This window comes from Puntigrus tetrazona, chromosome 2 (assembly GCF_018831695.1).
Source record: "Puntigrus tetrazona isolate hp1 chromosome 2, ASM1883169v1, whole genome shotgun sequence".
NCBI lineage: Eukaryota > Metazoa > Chordata > Actinopteri > Cypriniformes > Cyprinidae > Puntigrus > Puntigrus tetrazona.
In genome coordinates, this window is record NC_056700.1 from 18,210,995 (window position 1) to 18,235,602 (window position 24,608).

General features: G+C 39.0%; 1 protein-coding gene across 1 annotated transcript in view; it reads left to right on the plus strand.

Moving 5' to 3' along the window:
* The first annotated feature begins 383 nt into the window (after nt 1-383).
* clstn2a (calsyntenin 2a) overlaps nt 384-24,608 on the plus strand; it is a 1,097,509-nt gene continuing 1,073,284 nt past the window's right edge. The window contains exon 1 of the mRNA XM_043263119.1: nt 384-643. Within this exon, the coding sequence (XP_043119054.1) occupies nt 571-643 (73 nt within the window). The 5' untranslated portion in view covers nt 384-570. The remainder of the gene's footprint in view (nt 644-24,608) is intronic.

The following is a 24,608-nucleotide window of genomic DNA, read 5'->3' on the forward strand; positions in this document are numbered from 1 at the left end:
AAAAAGAAAAATTCCCAGCACTGCTGTTTTTGTTATTGTTGTTAATTTTTAATGTGCCCAGAAGGCACAGGACAAGCAGCTGCCCACCTTGGGAGAAGTCTTGTCACCGGATTAAGATAATGATAACATCAATAATAAATGAGAAGGATGTTTGGACAAAATCATACTGTGTATTTATACCAGGCTTCTGAAGTCTGACAAAATAAAAAGAAGGAAATAGCTCAAAAACGAAATGTAAAGCCGTTGCTAATATCACACCGAAAACATAGAATAACATTTGAATAACATTTAGAAAGGGCGCAAATAAATGCCTCATCATAGGTGAAGATTAATTGCTCGGGGAGTGACGTAGCAGCCAGATCCTGGGGGTTTAACTCGCGCAACGCGCAGACACACAGACCGCGTTACCTCGTGCGCTCGGACCGCGTCTCGCGCTGCTGGGAGTTCACTAGCGAGACTTCACTTCGCCGTCGTTCAAGGACAGATAAAGCCAGAGAGTGGTGTTTTTTTTTCCAGATTAAAAGAGGAAGAATTAGGTCATCGCGTACTGGTCGAAGTGTTGGGCACATCATGAAGATGCGCGTGATAACAGCGATGCTTTTCCTGGTGCTCTCCGGGCAGTGCGGCATCCTGGCTGGGAAAGGTAAGGCAGATCGGACAACTTGGAATGTCACCGCATGAGAAGAAACGCCTGGAGCGGTCTGTCACTTAGATCAGTGTCTTCGGATCGTATGTTATCAATTACTATCAGTTTTCAGAATTCAAAGCGTCAGTGACGGGCTTAAATCAGGTTGGCAACGCGTATGTCCTTACGTGGTACAAGTTTGTCTTTATTTCCCCGTTTTCTTATCGATGAACCTTCATTTGGGACACTTCAACGAGACCATCCGCATCTTTTGAACAATTTTGAATGTTTATATTACTATAGGAACAATAAAGGCTGTGAATCATGTTTTTACGGTTTCTCGGCATGAGCTGTAATATAGCTATTTTCCTTCATCAATATTTCATTGACCTTTAAGGCGCATTTCTACTCATCCTATCTGCTCTATTCAATGACTGCTTGGTGTATAAAACTTCAAGAGCATAAAGCGTTAGATTTTCCATTGCTCCCATGGAAAAAAAAGGCTGTTAATGTGTTTTGGGAGCACAAACATTGAGATAAGAGATCTAATTGTGTCTCTGGGGCAGTGATGAATATGGAGCAGCTCAGTTATTTGTTAGTGCACAAGTGGTATGCTTTAGATGATATGTGATAAATTACAGTCAGATTGGATCATGCAGATTGCCAATGAAAGGTAGAGACTGTCATTTCAGGTTGGCAATGAATCTTCCCTTATCGAGTGCACATTCGTCCATTAAGATGTGATAGCCTGTTTTTGTTTTTCCAGCTTTCTTTTATTTGTAAGATTAGAATAAGTTTAATATGCATGATGAACCTGCTTTTAGGACAACTAAAGGAAATCAAAAATGTGTTTCATCTATTTAAGAAGCGCTTCTGGATGTTTTTGTTGCAATGAGAATCATTTTCCTAATTTTTTTGAAATTGTGTATGGTAAGTCTAAAGAACATGTCCTCTGTTTTTTTTTTTTAACATAGGGTTTTTTTGAGATGGCAGATGCTTCAGTGGCCCAAGAGGGGATTTTGTAAGGGCATGTTTCTCTTTGGTTGATAAGGTATTCTTGCTGGTTGCTTGGGTGTGCCTATAAAGTTTCTAGGGTATTTCTGAATGTTTTCTTGCTGGTCTGAGTCTCCCTCAGGTTTCTCTGACATTTTGATATGGTTGTATGAACCCTCTGACTCTTTTTCAATTTAAGTCTAAAGGAATTTTTGTCCGTTTTGTCACCAGGCATGCATACATAGTACAATGAATCTTTAATAAAAGCCATAGATCACTTGTCCTCAAAAAGCTATCATTCACGCCACAGTGAGTTACGTGCTATAGTTCTTAGATGAATAAAGAATAAAAATAATAGCAATGTTTTGCTAAATCACTAACCTATTACAGAGCCTGTGATTTTGATCTTTTTTTTTTTTCAAGTACTCTAGTACTCTAGTTTAAGTAGAGTCTTAATATAGCCATTTCTCCTCATCAATATTTCATTGACCTTTATGGTACATTTCTAGATCTATCTGCTTGATTAGTTTAATGTACGATGCTCGTAGTAGCTGCATTTCTTCTTAATCTTTTCCATAAGACTCAATGAGGTGTTCAATAGCTGCCTAGTCCTTAACACTTCTAAAGCATAAAGCAGGATTTTCCGTCGCTTCCCATGGAAAAAGCTGCTAATGTGTTTGTGGGAACACAAACATTGAGATAAGAGATCTAATTGTGTCTCTGGGGCAGTGATGAATATGGAACAGTTCAATTATTCGTCAGCGCACAAGTGGAATATCTGTCAGTAGGCCTACCTGCGTGCCCTGATTTACTTTCCTTAGAAGTAACTCCTTGCTTGAGATTGGGCTCTTTCAGTGTAACAGATTGGCGAATCAGGGAATCGGAACCTTGAATATTTGCATATCAATTTTCTGGATTCCAGCACTCCATAAAATTTTGAAAGCAAAAGAAAAACGAGTTGAAAATTAAACTCCTTTATGCATGAAGGTGAGTACGGCATTCGGAAATAAAGGAATGTAACAAAAATATGAGGCAGAATCGCAAATATAAACCAATCATTAAATCTAAGCCGTCCACATTATGACTCAACACTTTCATATGACATTTGAAAACCTTCCAAACCTAGTGATATGTCTGGCAGATTGCCTTCAAAACTCTGCTGCTCCAAAAAAGAGAGATTTCATCAAAATTACATCAGAATGCTATTGTAGCATTGAATTCACTAGCGGCCTGGCTTATCTCTGAGTGCAAAACAGTTTATTTTATACGTAATCACATCACCATATTACAATGTCAGTGTCAGTACATCTCTGAATGAGTTAAATTGCACTATTCATGCTTTGTGAATCTCAATTTGCACACAAGGTTGCTTGCACTGTGTTTATTTGTATGTTTGTGTATTGATAGTATACATTTTGTCAGTACGTGTGCTTGCGTGCGTTTGTGTGAACCAAAGCAACGACCTTGGCGTAGTTAGTGCACTGCGCTAACAGATGGATTTCACAACATGTAGAGCTTGACCGCTTTTATGAACAATCAGCTTGTTTTGATGTTGTGTGTTATTGTGTGTGAGAATCTGAGAGTATTTCTAAAACCCAGAGTCTTAGAAAGAAAAAAGATTCGGAGTTTAGCTTCAGCTTGCTGGAGTACGCAAGAAAAGGATAAAGCAGAAAGACAGCAGTGACAAATAAGGGTAGGTCTGTAAAAGCAGGCTGAGATTTATGCTGGCCTTTTCAGAGAAAGCACAGCGTTATCCCAGAGCTAAATAAATTGGGTTGCTGATCTGGAATAGATGCATAACTTAGGATTTCGTGCTGCGACCTAAGAACATCAAGCTTGGGGGAAAGCAAAAGGCGTTCTGTTTTTTTGGTTTTTTTGCATCGCTGCCGTTGTTCGGGGAGCAAAGCGGAACATTGAAAACACTTCGCTAAGTGGACCACAGCTGTTAGATCTGTCTTAGTCTTTTGTTTCGCAAGATCCAGCTTTCTTTTTGTCTTTTTTTGTCTCGATGTGGCTTCTCAAGGAGCATGCCAATCTTCAAGCCAGAATGCCATGCAAATGCTCAACTTAATTTAAACGTTAATTACCCAGCATGCATCATTAGCGTTGGTGTGATGAGCGGCAGGGAGGGATGAGGAGAAAAAGAAAGGGAGGAGACAACAGGAAAGAGCTGCATTTGGAGGTAAGATGGGTCCTGTCAGTGGCGCTCTCTCGCCAGCTGGTCAGATGGCACCAGTCTCTCCCAGGGGTCAGCTCTGGCCAATCTGCACAGGAATAACACTGGATGCTCTTCCACTCGCACACACTCGCACAGCTGTAGTTCTGCTTGGATGCATTTCTGAATCATGAAGGTCTGAACTAATATGTACACATTAGTAACCCCCCAAAATAAGATTTTGACATAATTTACTCATTCTAATCTAATGTCATTCCAGACATATGCAGCACATGTCTTTCTTCTGATGAACACTATATTTAGTTTTTTAGAAAAATGCCTCAGCGCTTTTTGCGTCCATATTTAGAATGCAAACAAGCTTTAGAATCTGCTTTTGCGTTCCACAGAAGACGAACAGGTTTTGAACAGCAGAGTAAATGCGAACTCTCTCTTTAACTTATACATGCAAAGTCATAGTTACACATGCACACTTCCACCCACAAATAGAGCATATTTTCTCTTCTCAGTGCAGCTGATTGCTTGGTGTTATGAGCCTGGTGCTGGTGGGGGAGCTTTGGGACCCTGCTCGCATTCGCTGACCGTCTGCGAGAAGTGGGCTAGTCCCTGAGATTCAGTCTCAATTAAATTGCTCCAGCTCCAGAGAGAGAAGGACTGTGGGACGTTGTCCTCCAGCTTTCCTTCTAATTGCCTGCGCTGGGTGCCGGCAGGCTGACAACTGGCTATTGGGTGAACAGGGAGCTCATGGTGATTGGGTACAAGCGTGTGTAGGCGTATGCATGGCCGTATGTTACTGTGCGATGGATCGTGACTGTTCCCTTGTATGATGCATGTCTTTCTTTAGAAGTGAATGCGAGTGAATGGATGTAATCACGGTGTTTACAATGCCGCGCTACAAGATGGATTACTTCCAGTAGACCGCGAGACAGAACCCGCCTCTCTGGGCGAGAGATTGAATGTAGCGTAGTCAGAAAGCATCGTGTTGGAATCCTGTCCTCCATCTTCCCAAACATTCTCAGCCAGTGTTTTGAAAACCCAGAGAAGTCTCTGAAACATCCATGCCACGCTATTATTAAACAAGACTTATTGTGTAGGCCTTGCAGCACTGTCACTCACTGACCTCTGGTTTTGTGCTGCACTGAACTTGCTGTGCTGAAAAGAAGCTAACTGCACGGAAGGAGCAAACATAACTCATTCCTGTCCTCCTTTAGGTACACCTTACCATAGCATCTTTTTAAGGGCAACATCTCCCCAGTATATTCTGCTCTGACCTTTTGCTGCTGTAGGGCAAGTCCATACTCCATGTTTCATTGAAGTGGACTCTAAACCTTGTCTCAGCCAGCTTGCCATTTGTACAACTTGGAGTAAAGTCATTGTCTGATGACCTGCGATGATTGGATCACACCGCAAGCTGCTGGCAGCTCGCTCGGCATCTTGGAAAGAAGCAGCGTACATCTCATCTTCCCGGCTTGATCTGTGGAAATACTCTGTCTGACCTTCTGTGGTGACAGGATGGCCGAGAGAGAGAACCAATCAGCGGCTTTAATAGAACTCGGAGCGCACTGCCAAAACGCCACTGCGTTGGTCTAGATCAGCAAGGCTATGCTTAGAAGAGTCTGGCTTGAAACTTGCAGCAGGCATGTTTATGGCATGCTTTGTTTTTTGCCATTGTGTTTACAGCGAACAAGCAGAGGTTGCTCTGTCCTTTAGACTTTAGCACTAATCCTAATCAACCACACCTGTATGTAATTCTAAAAGGTTTTGGTATGAGTCTGAGTAAAACTCTGGGGACAGTAGACTTTGAGATACAAAGTTGTCCACCTCTGCCCTACAACTAATGATTCATTGGATGTCTCTTCAACAATTCAGTTCATCTCTGACTCTAAGAAAACCCCTTATCGAGAAAAGGAAATCATGTCTTTTAGAATTACTTACAAATTACAGAAAAGGCATTTTAAATTTAGATTAGTATTGAAGTCTACATTACACTGACCATCTAAGCCCTGATCTATTGTATCTGTTCATTTTCTTATTCTTATTCTTCTAGGTGGGAGCCTCGGGCAGCCGTATTAATCGTACATCAAGAAATAAGCTAATTATCGGCAGTGGTCCTGAATGGGCCTTTAACAAACTACCAATTTAACACTTTCTTTTTTTTTTAAAATTATCTTTTCTTGTATTAATAACTTTTAAACCATTTTGTCTGGAAACAAAATTCATTTTTTTTCTTCTGATTATTGGCTTCCCTGGAATGTAATTGTTTTTCTTTTCACAGCTACTACTTTTTTTTCAGTCGTTGTAAAAATTGGCTCAGATAATTGTTGGACTGGGCTGCACAAAAACGACCGAACAGATTTTAGGTTTTTGCTACTATTACAAAGAGGCAACCTACCAAACTGAATGTGACTTTTAGAATGCTAACCACTGTTTCTGCATGCCATTGGTAGAATGGAGATTTCAAAGGTAAAACACAACTTATAAACCATTTTCTTTTTAGATTTCAAGCACAAATGCATCATATTCCCTATGCAGTTCCTTGTCTTAACCTTTACACTATATCTACATAACTAATTAAACTCATGCCCCCGTATGTATGGTATGCAATTATATTATTTAACTGCTATTGCTAAACTTGGAACAGTTTTGAGAGGTTTCCATGAATCTGCAGATCTCCACTTTCCCCCAGAGCCTTTCCTTAAGAAGTTATGTCACTGTTTGCGTGGTTAGGCTGCAGTGGAGAACGTGGCTAAATCTGATGCTTTTACAGATATTGCTTTTTTTGTTTCTTCCAGCTGTCAGTGGAAGAAAAACTGCCATTTCTACCCTCCAGACTAATTCTTACGTAACTCACGGGCATTTGATCCCCTTCGCTCGTCTGGGTAGAATCGAACACCGTGCCAATCTGATACCAGCAGAGCCTATTTTAATTGAGCGGTTGGTGGATATTCTTGTAACACGCTGAGGGAATGCAAGACGCAGGTGCTGCCCTTTGTGTTGTTTGGATGCTCCGAGAAGGCTTGGAGTTTTATCTTTGGCTCATAAATGAGTTAGGAGGATGTTAATGTTCCACGGGTGCAGGAGACACCCAGGCTGTCAAACTGCAGGTGTTTGTTTTAGATAGGAGCAGCTGCGGTTCCGCCCCCTCCTTCCTCCCAGGTGGAAAAGCGCAGCGTCGGGGTTTGTGGCTCCTGATCTTTTCTTTCGCTTGCGCAAACACACACGCAGTGACTGTTGGGACTCAAACAGAGATAATGTGAATTCACTTTGCTGGGTAGTTTTAATTACAGCCAGGATCCGCACACATCAGCGTAAAATATTAATGCAGGTGCGACGTCTCTCTGTGTTTTAATAGATGAGTGTGACTGTGTTTGAATTGTTGGCTGCAGGAGAGAGTAAGAAAGAGAGAGAGAGATAGTGCACTGGCACAAAGAGAGATGAAAAAGAGACAGCCACTATCCGTCTGAGTGTTTTCATACGTGTGGCGTCTGTCACATGACTGTGCTGACTGAAGCTGAAATCAATAGCGCATGCTACGGGCCTCTCACCACCACTGCTGGCATGAAAATGCTACAAAGGCGCAAGCAGAGAGCGAATGGGTGTTTTTGGGGGTGTGTTTGTAGGATGTATATGATACGTCTCTTTCCTCAGTGCTTGATTTCCTGTGGTGTCGGAGGCTGGCCGTGAGCTGTCCCACTTCTTTGGCGGACAGTGCCGCCCTGCGAGAACAGAGGAAGTGGAAGCTTGTCCTCATGAAAGCAGTTATTAATTTTCATGGTGCGTCCTGCAGTCAAAGGCATTATCTTTCCTTCTCGCCTGCAGTGATACACTTGATTCGCTTTAAGTATGTCCGTTAAAATATGGGCTCTTTCGGAAGAAAGAAAAAAAGAGGAAGAAATGGATGGAGAAGATAAAAGGGAAAAATCTGTAAGATTCTCAGCATCCGAGTCGAAATTGGCGCTATCAGTCACCTGGCCTCAGAACTTCCACTAACAACCTCAGTCCTTATTCTCTATCACCATCAACCTCTTTGTTCTTTTGTGTGTATGTGTGTGTGTGTATGTGTTTTGATGTTATGTATTAACTGTGCGTTGGTTTTGTAGGATTAATAAGGGGATTTGGGGAAAGATCTCAGATAGGTTTCAAAATTCAACTGAGAAGTAAATAAAGGAGTTACTGTTCAGCTGTATGGTTGTTTTTAGTAATTGAATAATTTTTTTGATATAATTTACAGTGTGAGAATGTTTGTTATCTTCCATCAATGTGAGGAAATCAAGAGACTGTCCCTACTGTCTGCTAAAGAAAGGCTTACATTGTTTGGGTGTTTTCTAACCAGTTTTACCTCATTGTAACTCAATCAAACATCAAAATCTAAATTGTTTTTGTGAGACGTGGCATTTTACTGATGACGAGACGCAGTAAGACTGGATAGTGAGTGATAAATGTCTTGTGCTGTTTGACGCAAATAGGCAAGGGAAAAATGGCGACAATGAATGGCTTCAATGGCTTCCTTTGTCATGAGGATGGAAATATATATCTATACACAGTGTTTGCTACATAGTTTTTGTTTTTTTGTTTCTTTTAATACGCTGCTGAATCACCACTGCCATGGCAGATGAAATAAAGTTTTAAATGGGACAGCAGTGTAAAGGCAGTATGCTTTAAAATAACGCCAGGCAAACACTTCTTTTGTATTGAGTTTCAGTTAAAATGTAACTCAAAATAAGAACACAGGACACTTAATCCAAAAGAGATTCAAAACTCAGCAGCCAATGTTTGAATCAGTCTGACATATCCTTTATTAAATAACCTAAATTAATCAAAGCAGTTACTGATTATTAATTCTCTGAACAAACCAGTAACAGAATATCTCTCTCTCTCTCTCTCTCTCTCTCTCTCTCTCTCCTTTTCTATATATATATATATATATATATATATATATATATATATATATATATATATATATATATATATATATATATATATATATATATATATATATATATATATATATATATATATATATATATATATATATATATATATATATATATATATATGAATGATATGAATGAATGAATGAATATATATATATAAATGAATGAATGAATGAAATGCTGTGCAAAAATGCAATGTTTTGCTTTTCTTCTGACCACTACGACAAATTCTCAGTGTCCTTGTGGAAAACAAGGGCTAAAATTGAGAATGGGAAGAGATCTAAAGAATTTGAGTGAAGCCCAGGGCTTGGCTGAAGGATTGTAAGTCACTCAGAATGACACCCTAACAGAAGCCGATGATCTGTTAGTGAAATATAGAGAGGGGCTCCATGAATCCTCTGGACCATTCACAGATGCCAGGCTTGAGTTATGGCTGACCTTACAGGGTTTTTTCACACTGCGTTGAAGCGGGGCACTGACCATCTATTTAGGCTTATTTGGACTTATTACATATCTGCACTGAAAGGACAGATAGACATTAATATTAATGCTGAGACATTAAAGAAATTTAATGAGTAACACTATTCTGTTTTCGACTCAAAGACCCATGAGCAAATAACTTTGGAATGTGAGATGCTCATGTAAACATTAAGACCAAATAAATAATACACTTCTATTTAACAATACAGTGGCAAGCTTGAAAAAAAAAAAAAAAAACAGCATCATAACCCAGATGTGAACTAGGCTAGTGTTCGACTGATATGTCGCCAAGGCCGATTATATTGGCCATTCTTTGGTGTTTTTAATTAGTGGCATTGGCTAATAAATGTTGAAAGCGGGACATTTTTTTGACAGCACACAATATATTTGAGAAAATATTATTCCCAATGCACACAATTTGTCTGTAAGAAGTATTATAATTAAGTGTATAGAATTAAGTATCTATCTAAAATACAAGCTTTTTATTTCACAGATTTATTAGTTAAAATATTTTTTTATGTTTATTCTTTAGTAAATATTTAGTGAAATGTTCATTGCAGCATGCTATTTGCTGTCTTTGTGATTTAATATTTAGGCAATCTGCTTTAAATAAGCTTTTGGCCACCCGGCTTTCAAGATACCAGTGTTGCCATAAAAAAAGTACACACTAATTGACCACTAATTTGAGCTCAGTGGCCATGTTCACACAGCAGCAGAATATGGTTGTCAATCCTGTATTTGAGTCCTTAATACGATTACGTGTTCTGTAACCCAACTCACACCCGTACATTTTCAGGACTCTGCATTCTCGGAACAAACGTGCTGTGTGAACAGAACAGGACTGGATAACTAGTTGTCTGTAACATCATACTCTGCTAGTATGCCACACAAATGCATGTCTACCGTGTATTGCATGTCTTCATGTGTGTTTTCTGTAACTTACAGTAACCAAGCAATGAGACAGTTTTGTGTTCTATGCATGATTCAAACACTCTGCTCTCCACCCAAATTTAAAAGCTGCTGTTGGTTAAAGTCCATGTGAACTGGACGTTTGCAACCGATTTTTACTTCTGTACTTCAGAGAGAAACAGAATATTAAATGAGGAAACTAGAGGGACTTTGAATTGATTGGATGTAGTAAATAGGTGTTTTATTCAGAAATGAACACTGACAGTTGGAGCAATGTGGTTAAGTATATCATGTTCATGCCAAGAATGTCAAACTGATGTCATTTTAGAGGGGAGGAGTATTTTCAGATTTCGATTAAATATGGATGAATTGTTCACCACAAAAATAGCAATGTGAGCTAACTAAATAAATATAGTCACTTTTGATTTCATATTCAGTGAAGGTTTGATGAAAGAACTCGCTGTTTGATTGGACTCTTTTTGTGTCAGAATGTGATAAGACTTTTCAATTCATGGACATCGCCATGTTTGATATTACTTCGGTCACTGTCGTTATGGTTACTGGTAAGGAATACAGGCTTGACTCCCATTGCACATTCATACAGCCATTATTTTAAACGCAGCTGTACGCTGCTGTGGGAATGAGATCTTTAAGGAAAATGCGGTTGTCAATCCCAATAACTGACAGTGTGAACGTATCCAGTGTGATCTGTATTATCTGCAGAAATCTATGCGTTAGTACTCGCTTAGCTGTTGACTCTCTGGATCCAAACATGGTCTATTTTAGCTAGTGTAGCAATGTTGTAAAGGCCTTTGATAGGTGCTCTTTGCTCCTTCTAGATCTTACTTTCTGTTTAAAAGCCAAAGTGATCCCGGCTTTTGTGCTGACCGAACTTGAAGCCAGCTGCTCCTCTTGCAGGCGCTGAAGAGGGTTTTCAGGGCTGCTAGGCGTGAAGGTTTTCGGTGCTGACACAGAGCCTCTCTCTAACTCTCCTGTCTTTCTCCAGTCTGAGTCATTATCTCTCCAAAACCCCCTTTCCTCCGCCTTCTCTCTACCCTCTCAGCGAGAGCGCTGTGCGCTAGGCTCACGGGGAAAAGGAGCACAGGCCTAATTGGATTTGGGAGCAATCTGTCGCCTCGCCTTTCTCTTTCGGATCACACAGACAATCGCAGGTGCCCTTTATTTCCTCACTGCTGTCCACGGGACCGCAACGTTTTCATGTTGGCCGAATCATCTTGTTCATCTTTTTTGCCATTTACACTAAAAAAGAGCTGTGTAGAACAACCTTGCGACAAGGCCGTAGTTACTAGAGGTTTCATGAAAGTTTTAAAAATGTTTTTGCTTTCTAATCCGACTGATTCCGGCTCAGTCTTGCTGTTTTGGTAAATATACAAGGGCTGCCTTCGCTCAGGGTGAACCTGCAGGGATCTGCAGTGACTCTTGCCAACTCCGTGCCAAGAGAACAGAAGTATGAAAACAACACAAATGTGTGTTGCCGTCTCAGCCCTTGTGTGTGTGTTGTGTACCTGCACACACTCCCCCTGAGTGCTCATTACTCATGTTTGGAGCTGAATTGTCACTGTCTGAACACCTGTGCCAGTGTGCTCGAGGCTCCCAGATGAATGCAAGTCTCCTCCTCCTCCTTTCCTCTCTTCCACTTTCGAATAAGTGTTGTGGTGGTACTGTGGTGAAGTGAAGGTAGCATATATTGGTAGTGTGTTCATATATCAAAGAATGTACAAGGTATGGTAAGGTAGTTTAAAAGCCGTTGGTACTATCCTTGTGTCTGATCCAGTCTCTGCTTTATTCTTATTGTCTCATTCTTTTCTCATCTTCTTATGCTCTTGTCTCATGTTTTCTCTTTCTGTTTGCATCCTTGTCTCCTCTTATCTGTTCTTCTCATCATTCTGGCATCTCTTACCTTCTTGCTTCTTCTCACATCTTTCTTCTTGTGTTTCTTGTCTTTTCATCTCTATCAAATCACTTTGCATCTCTCCTCACACCTTGTTGCACCTCTTCTCGCATCTTCTTGAATCTCTTCTCTTTTAGCACCTTCTTGGATCTTCTCTTCTCTTGTTTCCTCATTTTTTTACTCCATTGCTTTCCTCTTCTATCTGACGTTTCCTTTTCTGTCCAAAACTCTCCCTGTCCTTCTCTTTTGCTTTATCGTGTTTCTTTCTATCTCTGGCCATCTCGCTCTCTCTCTCTCTCTCTCTCTGTCCTCTCTCTTCCTACTTTTCCTAATTCTACCTGGTTCCAGAGAGCAGGAACTATCTGACCTATTTTCAGCACAGTCCATCTCTGGTGTATTTGTGGCAAACAGCCACAGAAGTGACATTTTCCCTTACCTCAATCGTTAATTTTCGAAAACGGTGAGTTATCCAGGAGAAGTGCCTAATTTTGCTCAAGTATTTTGTTTTTCAGCCCTCTTTCTTAGAATTAGATCTCATGCGTCTCCTCTTAATGTCTCACATTTTAAAAAGATGCCAAATACTTTGTTCACGATTTTTTTTTCCTAATATGAATGCACATATTTCTCATAAAAATGACCCCAAAACACGGTATTCTCCAAGGAAATTTAATGAAAAGCATCTGAAACGGCAAATGACAAAGAGTTACTTCTGAGCAAAAAAAAACTTTTCCTCTGGGTTTGTAAATTGTGACTTGCAGTAGAAATCTCTCAGTGATGAATGTTTGTTTGTTTTTTCTGAAAAAGAGTGATTCTGTTGGTGTATGAATATGTCCGTGTTATCTCTCTGCGACAGTGGCGTTTGGACGTCCTCTCCAGCATATTTCACTCTGTTTTGATGTCTTGCTGGGCTCTCTAGCGAGCGCTTCCTGCTGTGGGCCGCGCTCAAGCGTAACCACAATGGCATCGAAGCCCCACGCCCCCTCAACCACACGCTGGGTTGAGAAGTCGACTTCCTCCTCCTCAGTCGTCCTTTTGCCATATCTCGCTGTCTTACCCCCTGCCTTTCCAACCGTATGCCTCTCCTCCTCGCCTTGCCACGGCAGTGCATCTTTCCTGCACCAAGAGAGCGTCCCCCCCATGGAAGAGCAACTTAATCGCTAATAAATTATGTTTGCGGTTGTTTTACATGGGATGAGTAATTGATTGCATCAGATCGTTTGCATTCGGCTTCGTTTTTTTGCCAACATCCCCTGCTATCTTACAAACAGATGAAACCGAGGGGACCAGACATCAGGGCAAAAAATTCTGTGGTCTCATTGACATTTCGTTTGTTTCATTTTTGCTAGCATTATTTTTACCCCCTATCAGCGGAATAGAGAATTCTGCAGGGTCAGCTCAATTTGTGTGTGTGTTTATTTTTGCTGTTTGTCTGGCTGCCCTGCTCACATCACTTTTAAAAAGCGCTACTCTGGATTTCAGAACGGTGGATAAACGCCGGTTTGAGACATGCTTCACTGACAGCTGCTCTGCTGAGGCAAGTTTTGTTTGAGGACTGTGTGTGCGCTTGTGCAGCTCTTCCAAAGTATTACAGTTATTTCTTCCAGACAGCAAGAGATAAAATGGAGACCAAACCAAGACTTTCGCTTAAGTCTCTAGCTTTGCCTGAGGAAAAGCACTTCGATAATCTCACATCTTCTCTTTTCAGAAGAGATTTCTGCAACGTCTCAGTTCATGTCCACACTAGTACATTTCTGTTTGAAACTGCACAGATGTTTATGCTTTGTTTTCCGTCACCATAACAAAGACTTTGTAAAACGCTCTCCAAACCTAATTTGTAAAATAATTAAGCTATCGATGTAATTGCTTCTTGTTGATCTTATGAGACTGATTTATTACCATGACAATCATATCAGCACAGCTAAACAAATGTTGGACAAGTCCTGTTTCCTGTCTGGCCTCATGGTATAAACATACTATGATTGACAGTTTCTATTTCATTAAGATTTGTTTTTAGCACAATTACTTTAAGAATATCATGTTATGACTTCAAAACAATATTAATATGCTGGGATATTTATAAACTGATGCTTTTGAACATTAGAATCACACCCATCCAGCTTCATATCTATAGGTTTTCATAGATGGTAGGTTTGTTCGGCATTCGCATTCGGTGTAATAAAAATGTTCCACACATGAGTTCACTTATTGAACTTGTGTTTTAATGCCACTCAGTGGACATTTCACTTTGAAATGGCTACGAAACATGCAATAAGACACGTAAAAACAACGCTGCACAAAAAGTGCCCAGAGTTACGTATTTTTATGTAACCAGGTTGCGAATGTCTTGCACTTGGCTAATATAAATCAGTGATCATTTTTAGAAAGTTTTTGTGTGTACAAAAAGCCTTTTGAAAACCCTTTGTGAGGATAATTTTTTTAAGGGAAAAAAATATGTAATTCTGTTTGTGTGTGTGTTTTATAAGGCGAGTTTGTAGTTCAGTGAAAAATAACTGTGACCTCCGTGCAGTCTGTTACTATGTGAAAACCTCTTAATATGTGAAAATTAAAAATTCAATGCAGGTAAAAATGTTGTCAAAGTTTCTGGAGAGTTTTAGGTGTCTTGGCTGAGATTTTGCCGCCACCGGCAGCAAAACATCCAGTCCGAATGTTATCAACAGTCAAAGAACACAAGGTTCCTGAGTTTTGTAGCAATTCACGAGGTTTGGTGCATGCATTTTCTCAGCCTGCTGTCAGGTAGCTTATTCAGGCAGATTTTCAAAGCCGGCGCTCAGTGCTTGAGGACTTTTTTTTTCATAACAGAGGATGATAAGCACTTCCTTTAGCAGAAAAGGACTCAGTCCAAATACAAATCTGAGCAAGACTCAAAACAAGTGCTGACAGCCAGACCACATTCTATGCACCAGTCCTATTTTATTCTGTCTCCCTCTTCTCACTCTGCCTCTCCTGTTTCCTCACACTCTGTTTTTACCTTACAAACAAGTACTGTAGTGCTACCGAGGCAAAGTTATAGCATTGGATGGCAAAACCATGGTCCACTGAGACATAGTAGTGAATGATTATAAAATATGTTATATATTATGCTGTAAATATTGTCGAAAGTGTTATTTACATTTATATTTATAGATATTGCAGTTTTATTATAAAGGTCTGACATGGATAATTGAGTTTTTTTTTTCTCTGATTTTGCATTAGATCATCACACACTTCAATCATTTCTATTAAACTAAAATTCAAATTAAGAATGTTGTAAGAAAGTCTAATTAATATTATTGAGAAATGTAAAAAAAGAAGATATAATTAAAGTTCTAGGGTAAAAAAAAAAGTTTACCATTTACCTACTATTATTTATTTTATTTTTTTTCATTCTTCTCTCTCACTAGCAGTATTCAGACACTGCAGTGGTCTCTCCACTCTTAGTTCTGGTTCTTAGCACCCTGTGTCTGTTGTGTTGTGCCCTCACTGTTGTCAGAGATAACTCTTAATGCAAGGCCGCTGACAACACAGAGGAGAATTTGAAATATCAATATCCATCCTCTTCAGGGGGAATCACAAGACTGATAGCTCGCAGCAGTGGCCTCAGCTGAGCCCGTCTGCCGGTAAGCGAGATGCACGGCTCACGGCGTATAGCTCTGAATCTCTAGTCATTTAGCATGCCAGCTTTAGCCCAGGCCGAGTCCTGTCTGCAGCCCAGTCTTTCAGATGCGCTCAATGACCTTGAGCTGATGCCAGTCAGAGCCAGCAGCACTCCGGTGGCATACAAGCAGAGAGAGTGGGCAGCAGAAAGAAAAAGAGAGAGAGAGAGAGAGAGCCGTGCTACCTTCTCTCTCCACATATTCCAAGTGCTGGATTCCTCCCACTATCTTTCCAGACAGGAAGTGCAGAACTGGTTATATTTCTCCCCCGCAAAATAACACGAAAACACTACATGGGCATCTCCCCTGCTGTTTGCATACTCTTTTATTCAAACGCACACACAGGGGTTCCCATAGTGAAAATATTTAGAATGAAAATAAATGGAGTTCTTTTGAACTTTGTATTCATAAACAGTGGTTTTCACCAAAATAATATTAATAATATTAAATATATTCAGTGGTGATGGTAATAAGAGATGTTGTCTGACCACCAAATCAGCATATTAAAATGACACTCGACTGGAGTAATAGCTGGTGAAAATTCAGTCTGGAAAAGCATTTTAATCATACTCAGAAAATGAAGTGTTACATTTTATAAAATGAGAATATAAAATTCTACAATAATTTATATAAAAATAGCCAAAATAGTAAGTAATAGTAGTAATAATAATAATAATAATAATAATAATAAAAATAATGTAATGATGTAATGATGATAATGTAATTTACAAGCACACACACACTATATATTAGTCATATTGTCAAACGATTAATCTTGATTAATTGCATCAAAAATACCTTTTCTTACATTGTTATATGTGTGCATACTGTGTATATTTAGAAAAATACACATATACGGCATATATTGTGAAAAGAATTCCATGTATTTCCATGTGTGTGTATATATATATATATTTATTTTTATACAATTAATTATAAATTAATTATTAATTATAAATATTTAATATTCTAGCTCATAAATATATACATGCATGTGTGTGTTTTTGTATATACATACACACACATTATATAAAGAAAAACGTTTATTTTGGATGTGATTTAATTTAATTTTTTTTTTTTTGGACGGCAAATTCAATTCAATACTATAATTTAAAAATGAGCTTTCTGGATTATTTGTTGATTTATTTACGCACGCATAACCTTTTTCCAGATTTAACAGTAACCCACTAATCACAAATGACAGTGAAAGTCATAGAATATAATTGATCAAAAGCTGTGGGAATCCTGAAATAACGAATTCAAAGATTTTGTGTGCTTCCTACTTTGAGGCAACGCGGTTACAAAATGCCAGAAATATTAGATTCAGTAAAAGTTTCAGATCCAGGAATCAATAAACAATACAGGCTTTAATAATGGAGTGAGTCAGAAACTCAGGCGGGGTAACCAATGCAATGTTCCTGTTCAACCAACGCTCAGACGCCTTTCAGAAGCTCATCCATTTTTTGTTATCACCCAGCCTGAGGATGATTCATATTCTTTGAAATGTCACCGCTGCCAATTCCTCCTCAAACCTCAGGCATTCACGACCCGCTTCATTGTTTGTTTTTTCAATATTAAACGCTCACGTTGTGTCAATAATAAACTGACAATTACCTTCATCTAACAAATTTCCTGCATGTCTTAATTTCCATAGACATCTGCGCTTTATTAATCTCACCCGTCCGTCAGCAGATCACGTAGGTGGAATACAGACAGAACGAGCCTTATATTGAAAATCTGACCTGGTGACTTGTATAACAACCGACTGAATATTACCAAGAATGAATATTGCTGCTACCTTGGTATAAAATTACCTGGTTAAACTTTCACAGTGTTTTACAAGCCACCAAGGTACGAAATAACCTCATTTGAAAACATAACATCGCATAATACAATAGAAATGTTTTTGCTCCGTGTTGTTTATGAGCTTAGCGGCCGTAGTAAGTTTGTAAAGATCTGTGCCAATTTGTCCCTGCATTTCTCACTTAAGCACAGAAAGAAATGCGTGTATGAAAACAGCCTACTTATTCTTTAATACTTCCACTTATTAAGTTATAAATTCTCATATGCTGCGCTGATAGGACGGGGTGTGATGATGTGTCAGCAGAGCTCATCACTCACAGGTAGTGCATAAAACGGTGAGCGATGTACCTCGCTGAAGCCGCACGGACACAATTATGTCACGCACTACAATATACGGCTTTGATTTGGAGTGCAATGTTTGAATAATAGTTACTGGATATTTCATAACTTCTTTTTAGGGCCTTTCTCTCCGAGCCTTTATGCATCCCGTCGCTTTTTCTCACAAGAGCGTAGATCTTCAAGCTCCTCTCTCTCTTTCGCAGTGGTGAAGAGAGAGGTGATCAGTTGACTTACAATTCGCAGACATCCCAGGTGCTTTTAAACTGTTAGCCACTGTCACTTATTACTCCAATTATCTGTCTAGAAAGGAAACGCGTGCATCATAATGGCCGCGTGGAGATCCACGGCGGGCTACAGTAGCGGTCCGGCGTTTAGGCATAATTGGACACGAACTAGTCTCTGTCTTATGCTGGAATACGTTGCGGCCCCACTGCCCTTGTTAGCGCACCATGTTTTTTTTTTTAACGGATAACAGATGCTTTCTAAAATGTCATTACTCTTGTGTGTGTGTGTGCGCGTGTGTGCGCGTGTGCGGTCCTGTGTGTGTTTTTATTTCATAACTGTTTTGAAGAATTGCCAAAAGGGCTTCGTAGAAAATGAGACCTGATGGTTCCTAAATCTCCATCTGTTTATATTGCGCTCTCCCTCTGGGCATCTAGAGGCTGATAGACCCGGAGCACTGCAAGCAGTAATGGCCCACAACTGCAGCCCAGCAGCCGACCCCGAGACATCGACTTCTGCGTACGTGAAAAGTTGGGTTCGATGGGGAGGGGGGCACTTTAAGCAACGCGTATTGATTCGCGTGTGTCTCTCTGCACTGATCTCAGGGCTCTCTGTTGCGAATCCCACTGCTTCTTTTAATGAACTTTTAATTGGTAGTTCATCCAAACATGAAAATTGTCATTAATTATTCATGTTGCGGTAAACCTGTTTGATAGCTATTATTGTGGAATACAAAATTAAATATTTTGCTCATTTTCCAGGTGGATCTTTTTCATACAAAGCAAATGGATGCAATTAAAACCAGTAAGCTCCAAAGAGGACAAATAAGGAGCTTCATAAAAGAAGTATATAAGACCCAAGTGTTGTTTATAAGAGTATTGTTAAGCCATATGTTTGAGGAAATGAAGGTCATTTAATTCACTATTTACTGAAAATCTAATCTTATTTGCAGTATGCATGCAGTATACAGAACGTTACATTTTAAAATGTGTTAAGATACAGAAAATCAGCCATGGTGAAAATAAGAGATTTCTTTCTAAAACATTCAAAATACAAAAACACAACACAACACAAACAAAACAATGAAACAAAATAATCGAAATTTTCCACACTATGTTCTCCATGAAAGAATGTAAATCGAATGGGTTTTGAATAATTGAGGGTAAGTATTAATATATTAAATATTTTCATCTACATTAGTTTAATAAATAATTTTTTATTATAAGTTTTATTTTATTTTGTTAATTGTAATAATTTTTTTTGTAAACGTACTATAATCTTATGTTAATTATTACGATAATAAAATATTTACCTAAGTATTTTATATCTAATTAAAGTTTTATAGATTACACATCTATATCCATATGGAAAATATGTAGAATTGAGAGAAATCTTTCAATAATAACCATTTTCGTCTATTCCTCTGCTAACTTATCCTTATGTGTAACTATCCACGGAATAAAAGTCAAATGGTTTTTGAATAATTGAGGGCGAGTAAAATGTTTAAAATGAAGCAGCCTTAAAGCGTTACATCAGCAGCTGCTTGAAACTAGTACATGATTTTTGTTGGAATATCATATCTCTTTTCAATCAGTCATGCGGGAATGTTACAAAAGCCTGTTTTTGACATGTTGACCTTCTTTAAATAAGTTGGCCTTTCAGACAAACACGATTGACTATATTCCTCTTATCCATTGTCTTGTTCTTTACCCATAAAGTGTGGTGCTGAGGTTTCAAAGTTAAGTGTACTTTTGTCAGATGTTAAGTCAAGTATTTTTTCCTGAGAGGCAGAATTGCACTTATGCAGCGCTGCATCAGAATTTACTGCCTTCCATTGCCTCTTGATAAAAGGGTGTCATCCACTTCAGAAAATACGACCAAATCCCTCTGTAAAACACGTTCTGTAGTCAGGCAGTCTGACACAATACTGGTGAGATTGGTTAATTGAGTCTTTGCTGTCATGCTTCAGGATAAACACAATGTCATAATTACAAAATGACAAGGTGGTTACATAAAACACTGTGATTCTTATTTAAATGTTAGGGTTGCGCGATTATAAGATTCATAACTCGCGCGCCTTTCACTTCCGTTCTGAAGCTTCTGTTTGAGTTGCAGGTGAACGTACAGCCTTCATTTTTTTCATCTGAATACAAGTAAAATATAAACCCCATTTCTGCTTAAATTCTGTACTTGCACTGATCAGACCTCGGTGAAATGCAACAGTTGACATTTTCTTGATTAGTTCCTTGCAGAAGCTGTAATCATTATCTCATTTTTTGTATTAATTGCAGAGCCCTATTGTGTCATTGTCTCTGTTCTCTGGTTAGATGGGCGTTTGAAGCTCTTTTGCTTCTTACCTGATTATCCTTTTTGGTTCTTTTTCTACAGTACATTTTAATTCTACTGTATTGATTTGTCAGTTTAATTGGAGGCTGCGGTCACTTCATTGGTAATTAGTCAGAAACTGCTTATTGAAGGAAGCGTTTATTGATCAGAAACATTCATTGATGTAAATTACGCCCACAAGCGAGGCTTTAAATGGCCTATTTAAATGGAGCATTTGTGAGTTCTCCGAGGCAGGCTGCTAGCAGTGGACATTTTAGTGTGTTTGCCCAGGGATGCAGGCAGAAATGAGTTTACCGCAGTGTTATCAGTCAGAGCCCACATCCGTCAGAGCCTGCCAACATCCTGCCAACTCCTCTGAGCCTAGACTGACCCAATCCCCTCCAAGACCCCGGAATGCCACATTCACGACCCTTTCACTTAATACATTTCTCTTCTGTACCTTTTTGTTTTTATTCATTTTCAGAACTTCTCAGTTAAGCGGTCTAAATCTCTTGTCTAGCTGTCTCTAGCCTACTGTTTTACTGATTTTGTAGCTGTTATATTAAATATTTGTTTTGTTATTTGTTTTTATATTTACATTTTAGTTAAAGTATTACTTTTAGCTTTTATTTTTGTTTTCAAGTCATGAATATATTTAAAAGAATTTTTTATTATATAGGCAAAAATCAGCATTTTATCTTGTGTCACAAACTTTTGAAATCATTCTAATATACTGATTTGCAGTTCCAAAAGCTTGTTGTCAGTATGATTTTTTATATTAATGCATTTTTGGTTTCATTTATCTGAAATAAAAACTTTGTATTAATTACAGAAAGCTTGAGTCAGTAAACTTTTATGAAATTCTTCTGAATTTAATTAATTAGAGAAACCAGAAAAAAATAATAATAATAATAATAATAATAATAATAATAATAATAATAATAATAATAATAATAATAATAATAATAATAATAATAGACAATATTTTTTAAAGGAGTGAATCAAAATATTAATGATTTCTGAAGGATCATGAGACTGGAGTAATGATGCAAAAATTCAGCTTTGAAATCACATTTCAAATCTACATTTTTAAAATATAATTAAAAATATTTTATATTTAACTAAAAATATAAAAAAATGTAGCTGCTCTTGCTGTACTTTAGATTAAATAAATGCAGGTTTGGTGCACAATAGAGAGTTCTTACTGTTCAAAAACTTCATAAACCATAGTGTACAAAGTTTTACAAATACAAATAACTTTATAATAATTAGAAAATAATGAAATATGTACTCAGATATTTTATATTCTTTTTTGAAAATTAATTTTACAGCTTTTATGTAAACAATGTTTTCACCATTAAAATAAATATTGCCACCTAGTTTTCTTGCCTTCTTCACCATCTTGGATTGAATTTTCTCAGCACATTGAATTCTGGGATTGCCTTCTCCCTTCTAAATGTGTTGTTGCCTCAGGCCAAAATGAAGCAGTATAATTAAGTACCTACCTTTTGGAACAGCCTTTGCGTCGGAAGTGTGCCTACGATGTCTTAAACGCTGCCTCCTTAGGCATCTCGCAAGGTTTTAGAACAGAGCATTTGTCTCTCTCTCTTAGTTGTAAAGACAGAAGAAGAAAAGAGGGGATGGGGTGGGGGGCTGAGGATAAAAGCGAATCACAATTGGGTTGTGTTGATGCTGCTCTTTGTTCCTCGGTGTGCAGTTTGCTCTGGAGCGATTCATCATGATTATCTTGTCGTAGGCAGGTAATGTCACAGGCTGGACCGGGGCTATTTATGGAGCCGCTACTGCAGCCGGTGCCCTGTGCTTGGCAGCAGCCATCCCTCTCCAGGCCAGGCACACATTCTGCATGGTGACAGCTTCAGGACAGAGGGATCGAGGGATGGATCAAAGAGAGGGAGAGACGAATAGATAGATGGAGAGAGAGGGGGGTGCAGAAAGAGAGAACGAGACGGTTCTACCTGCAGGTGACAGTTACAGTTAAATGACCCCATGATGCAAACAATGTCCCTGAAAATGAGCCCTGCCAGCGGAACAAGCGGCCCAGCGGAAACGACGGCCCCGCTGGGGACAAAGTGAGCTGCAGGAAGACAACTCATTCCATCATTGCTATCAGAAAGCTCTTGGGTTTGGGTACGGTTAGGTTTTTATTTATGATGAATTGTGAATGTATGTTAGATATGGGGTGGTTGGAGTTTTGAAAAAAAAATCACTTTTTTGTTATGTTCAGTTATAGTTACTTTTTTAGATTGTTAGATGGATATATATATATATATATATATATATATATATATATATATATATATATATATATATATATATACTATATATATATATATATATACACTGTAAATAATTTTCCTAGCAGTTTCATGCAGGTAGACAGACATACATAGCCTCTTAGCATTCCAGTGTCCCTCCTCAAGTACAACTCCCATAGCGCCACGAAAAATGTACCAGCTAGTACATATCACTGCAGTTTCCAAAAGAAATGAACAATAGGGGCAGTAAAGCTTTGATTCCTTTTATTCCTTTTCATACAAATTTACAGAGTTTTGATTAATGAAGAGCAATTTTTGCTCCATTACTAGAATATCATGTTATGACTTTCGAAACAATATTATTATTCTCAGATATTTGAGAAATGATGCATTTGAGTGTTTTGAGCATCACACATAACCATCTTCATATATATGGGTTTTCATAGACTGTTGGTTTGTTCGGTAGCTCACAGAGTACAGAGATGTGGGCTACTTGAGAGGCATATGTCTAGCATGATAGAGCACTAACTTTTATCAACAGTCCATGGACATTTCAATCCTGAACTGCCGAAGTACATGCCTATGTCAACGTAAGAAAAATGTACCAGGGTTCACGTATTGAATCTGTGTTTTAGCGGACATTTCTCTTTAAAACAGCTGCGAATGTGCAGTAAGACATGTAAAAACCATGTTGCACAAAGGTATATATTTTTAGGAGCCATAAAATTAGCCATAAAATGAAAATACCATGCTCGTATTGCAAACTCATACAATATAGAGTGCATTTTCACATGTTGTGATTTGTACTTTTCTATGTGTGTTTTCCATTACTCTTTAAGGTGTGCAGAAGAAAGTGGAATGTCTTTGAAAGTTTGATGAAGGTCTGGGTGCCCAAGTGTAGATACCCTGGATAAAACCTGCTCAGCATGCTGAATATTGCATAAAAGATCCTTTTAAAAGTACAAATCCAGCTAGTCATTAACCAGAGAGGCAAAACAGGGCAGAGCCAGGCCAAGGATGGTGCTTCAGGCCTTTAGTGCGCATGTACGTGCGAGTCTGCATATAAAAGCAACAGACAGCTAGACAGAGATTGCGTTTCCATATGCATTTGCGAGAGTGTGGTGTGAGCGTGCATTAATGTACTTCTTTTGTCATCTTTCTCTCCGTGTTTTCCATGTTTGTGCTGGTTCATCATTCTCTGTGATTCTGTGCCTTTTTGATGATGTGTTTTTAAATTTGTAGTCTGTTTCTACACCTATGGCTCTCCAAGGGATGGCCAAGGGAAGGAAGGTTATCTTATAAATATGGATTGTGTCGGCTGCCGTCCCCCCCACCCTCCTCAGATTCCTGTTCTGATAGCGTAACATATGACCACTTGAAAAGCCTCCGCCTGCTATAAATCTATCCTAGCCTTTGGCCCTGACGGGAAGGGGAAATTAATTAATATTAATATTTATGGCAGAGTGACAGTTACTTCCTCCCTGCGAGAATTCAGATCCGCTTCTTGGCGGCTCGTGAACAAAGCCCAAGTAGCAGAGAGCGCTGTTCATTTGTCTCTGCCCGGGACTCTTTGCTCTGTCAGGAAAAGTACTTAGCAAACAGAGCAGGACATCATTATGGTGTGGTCCGTGTTTCCCCCCCTTCCCCCCCCATCTCGCTTGGATCCCAATCTGTTTTGGCAGCTCCCTGCAACGGGACTGGAGCTGATCTGTGAATGTGTTTATCTCCGCTTGACCCTGCCTCTCCAGAAGATATTTGTCCTACGCTGCTCACACCTTCCCTTGACCTTGGCTGCCGGGACCATTAATTATGTGGCCCGTGCCGCAATCAACGTTCGCATCAGTACTTAGACAAAGGACACACGCACGCCGAGATAAACAGAGCCATTCGGTTCGCTCTCCTAGCTGGGTCAAATGCCCATTTAAAACATCTGAAGCAGCTCATTACCTACAGAGTGCAGTGCT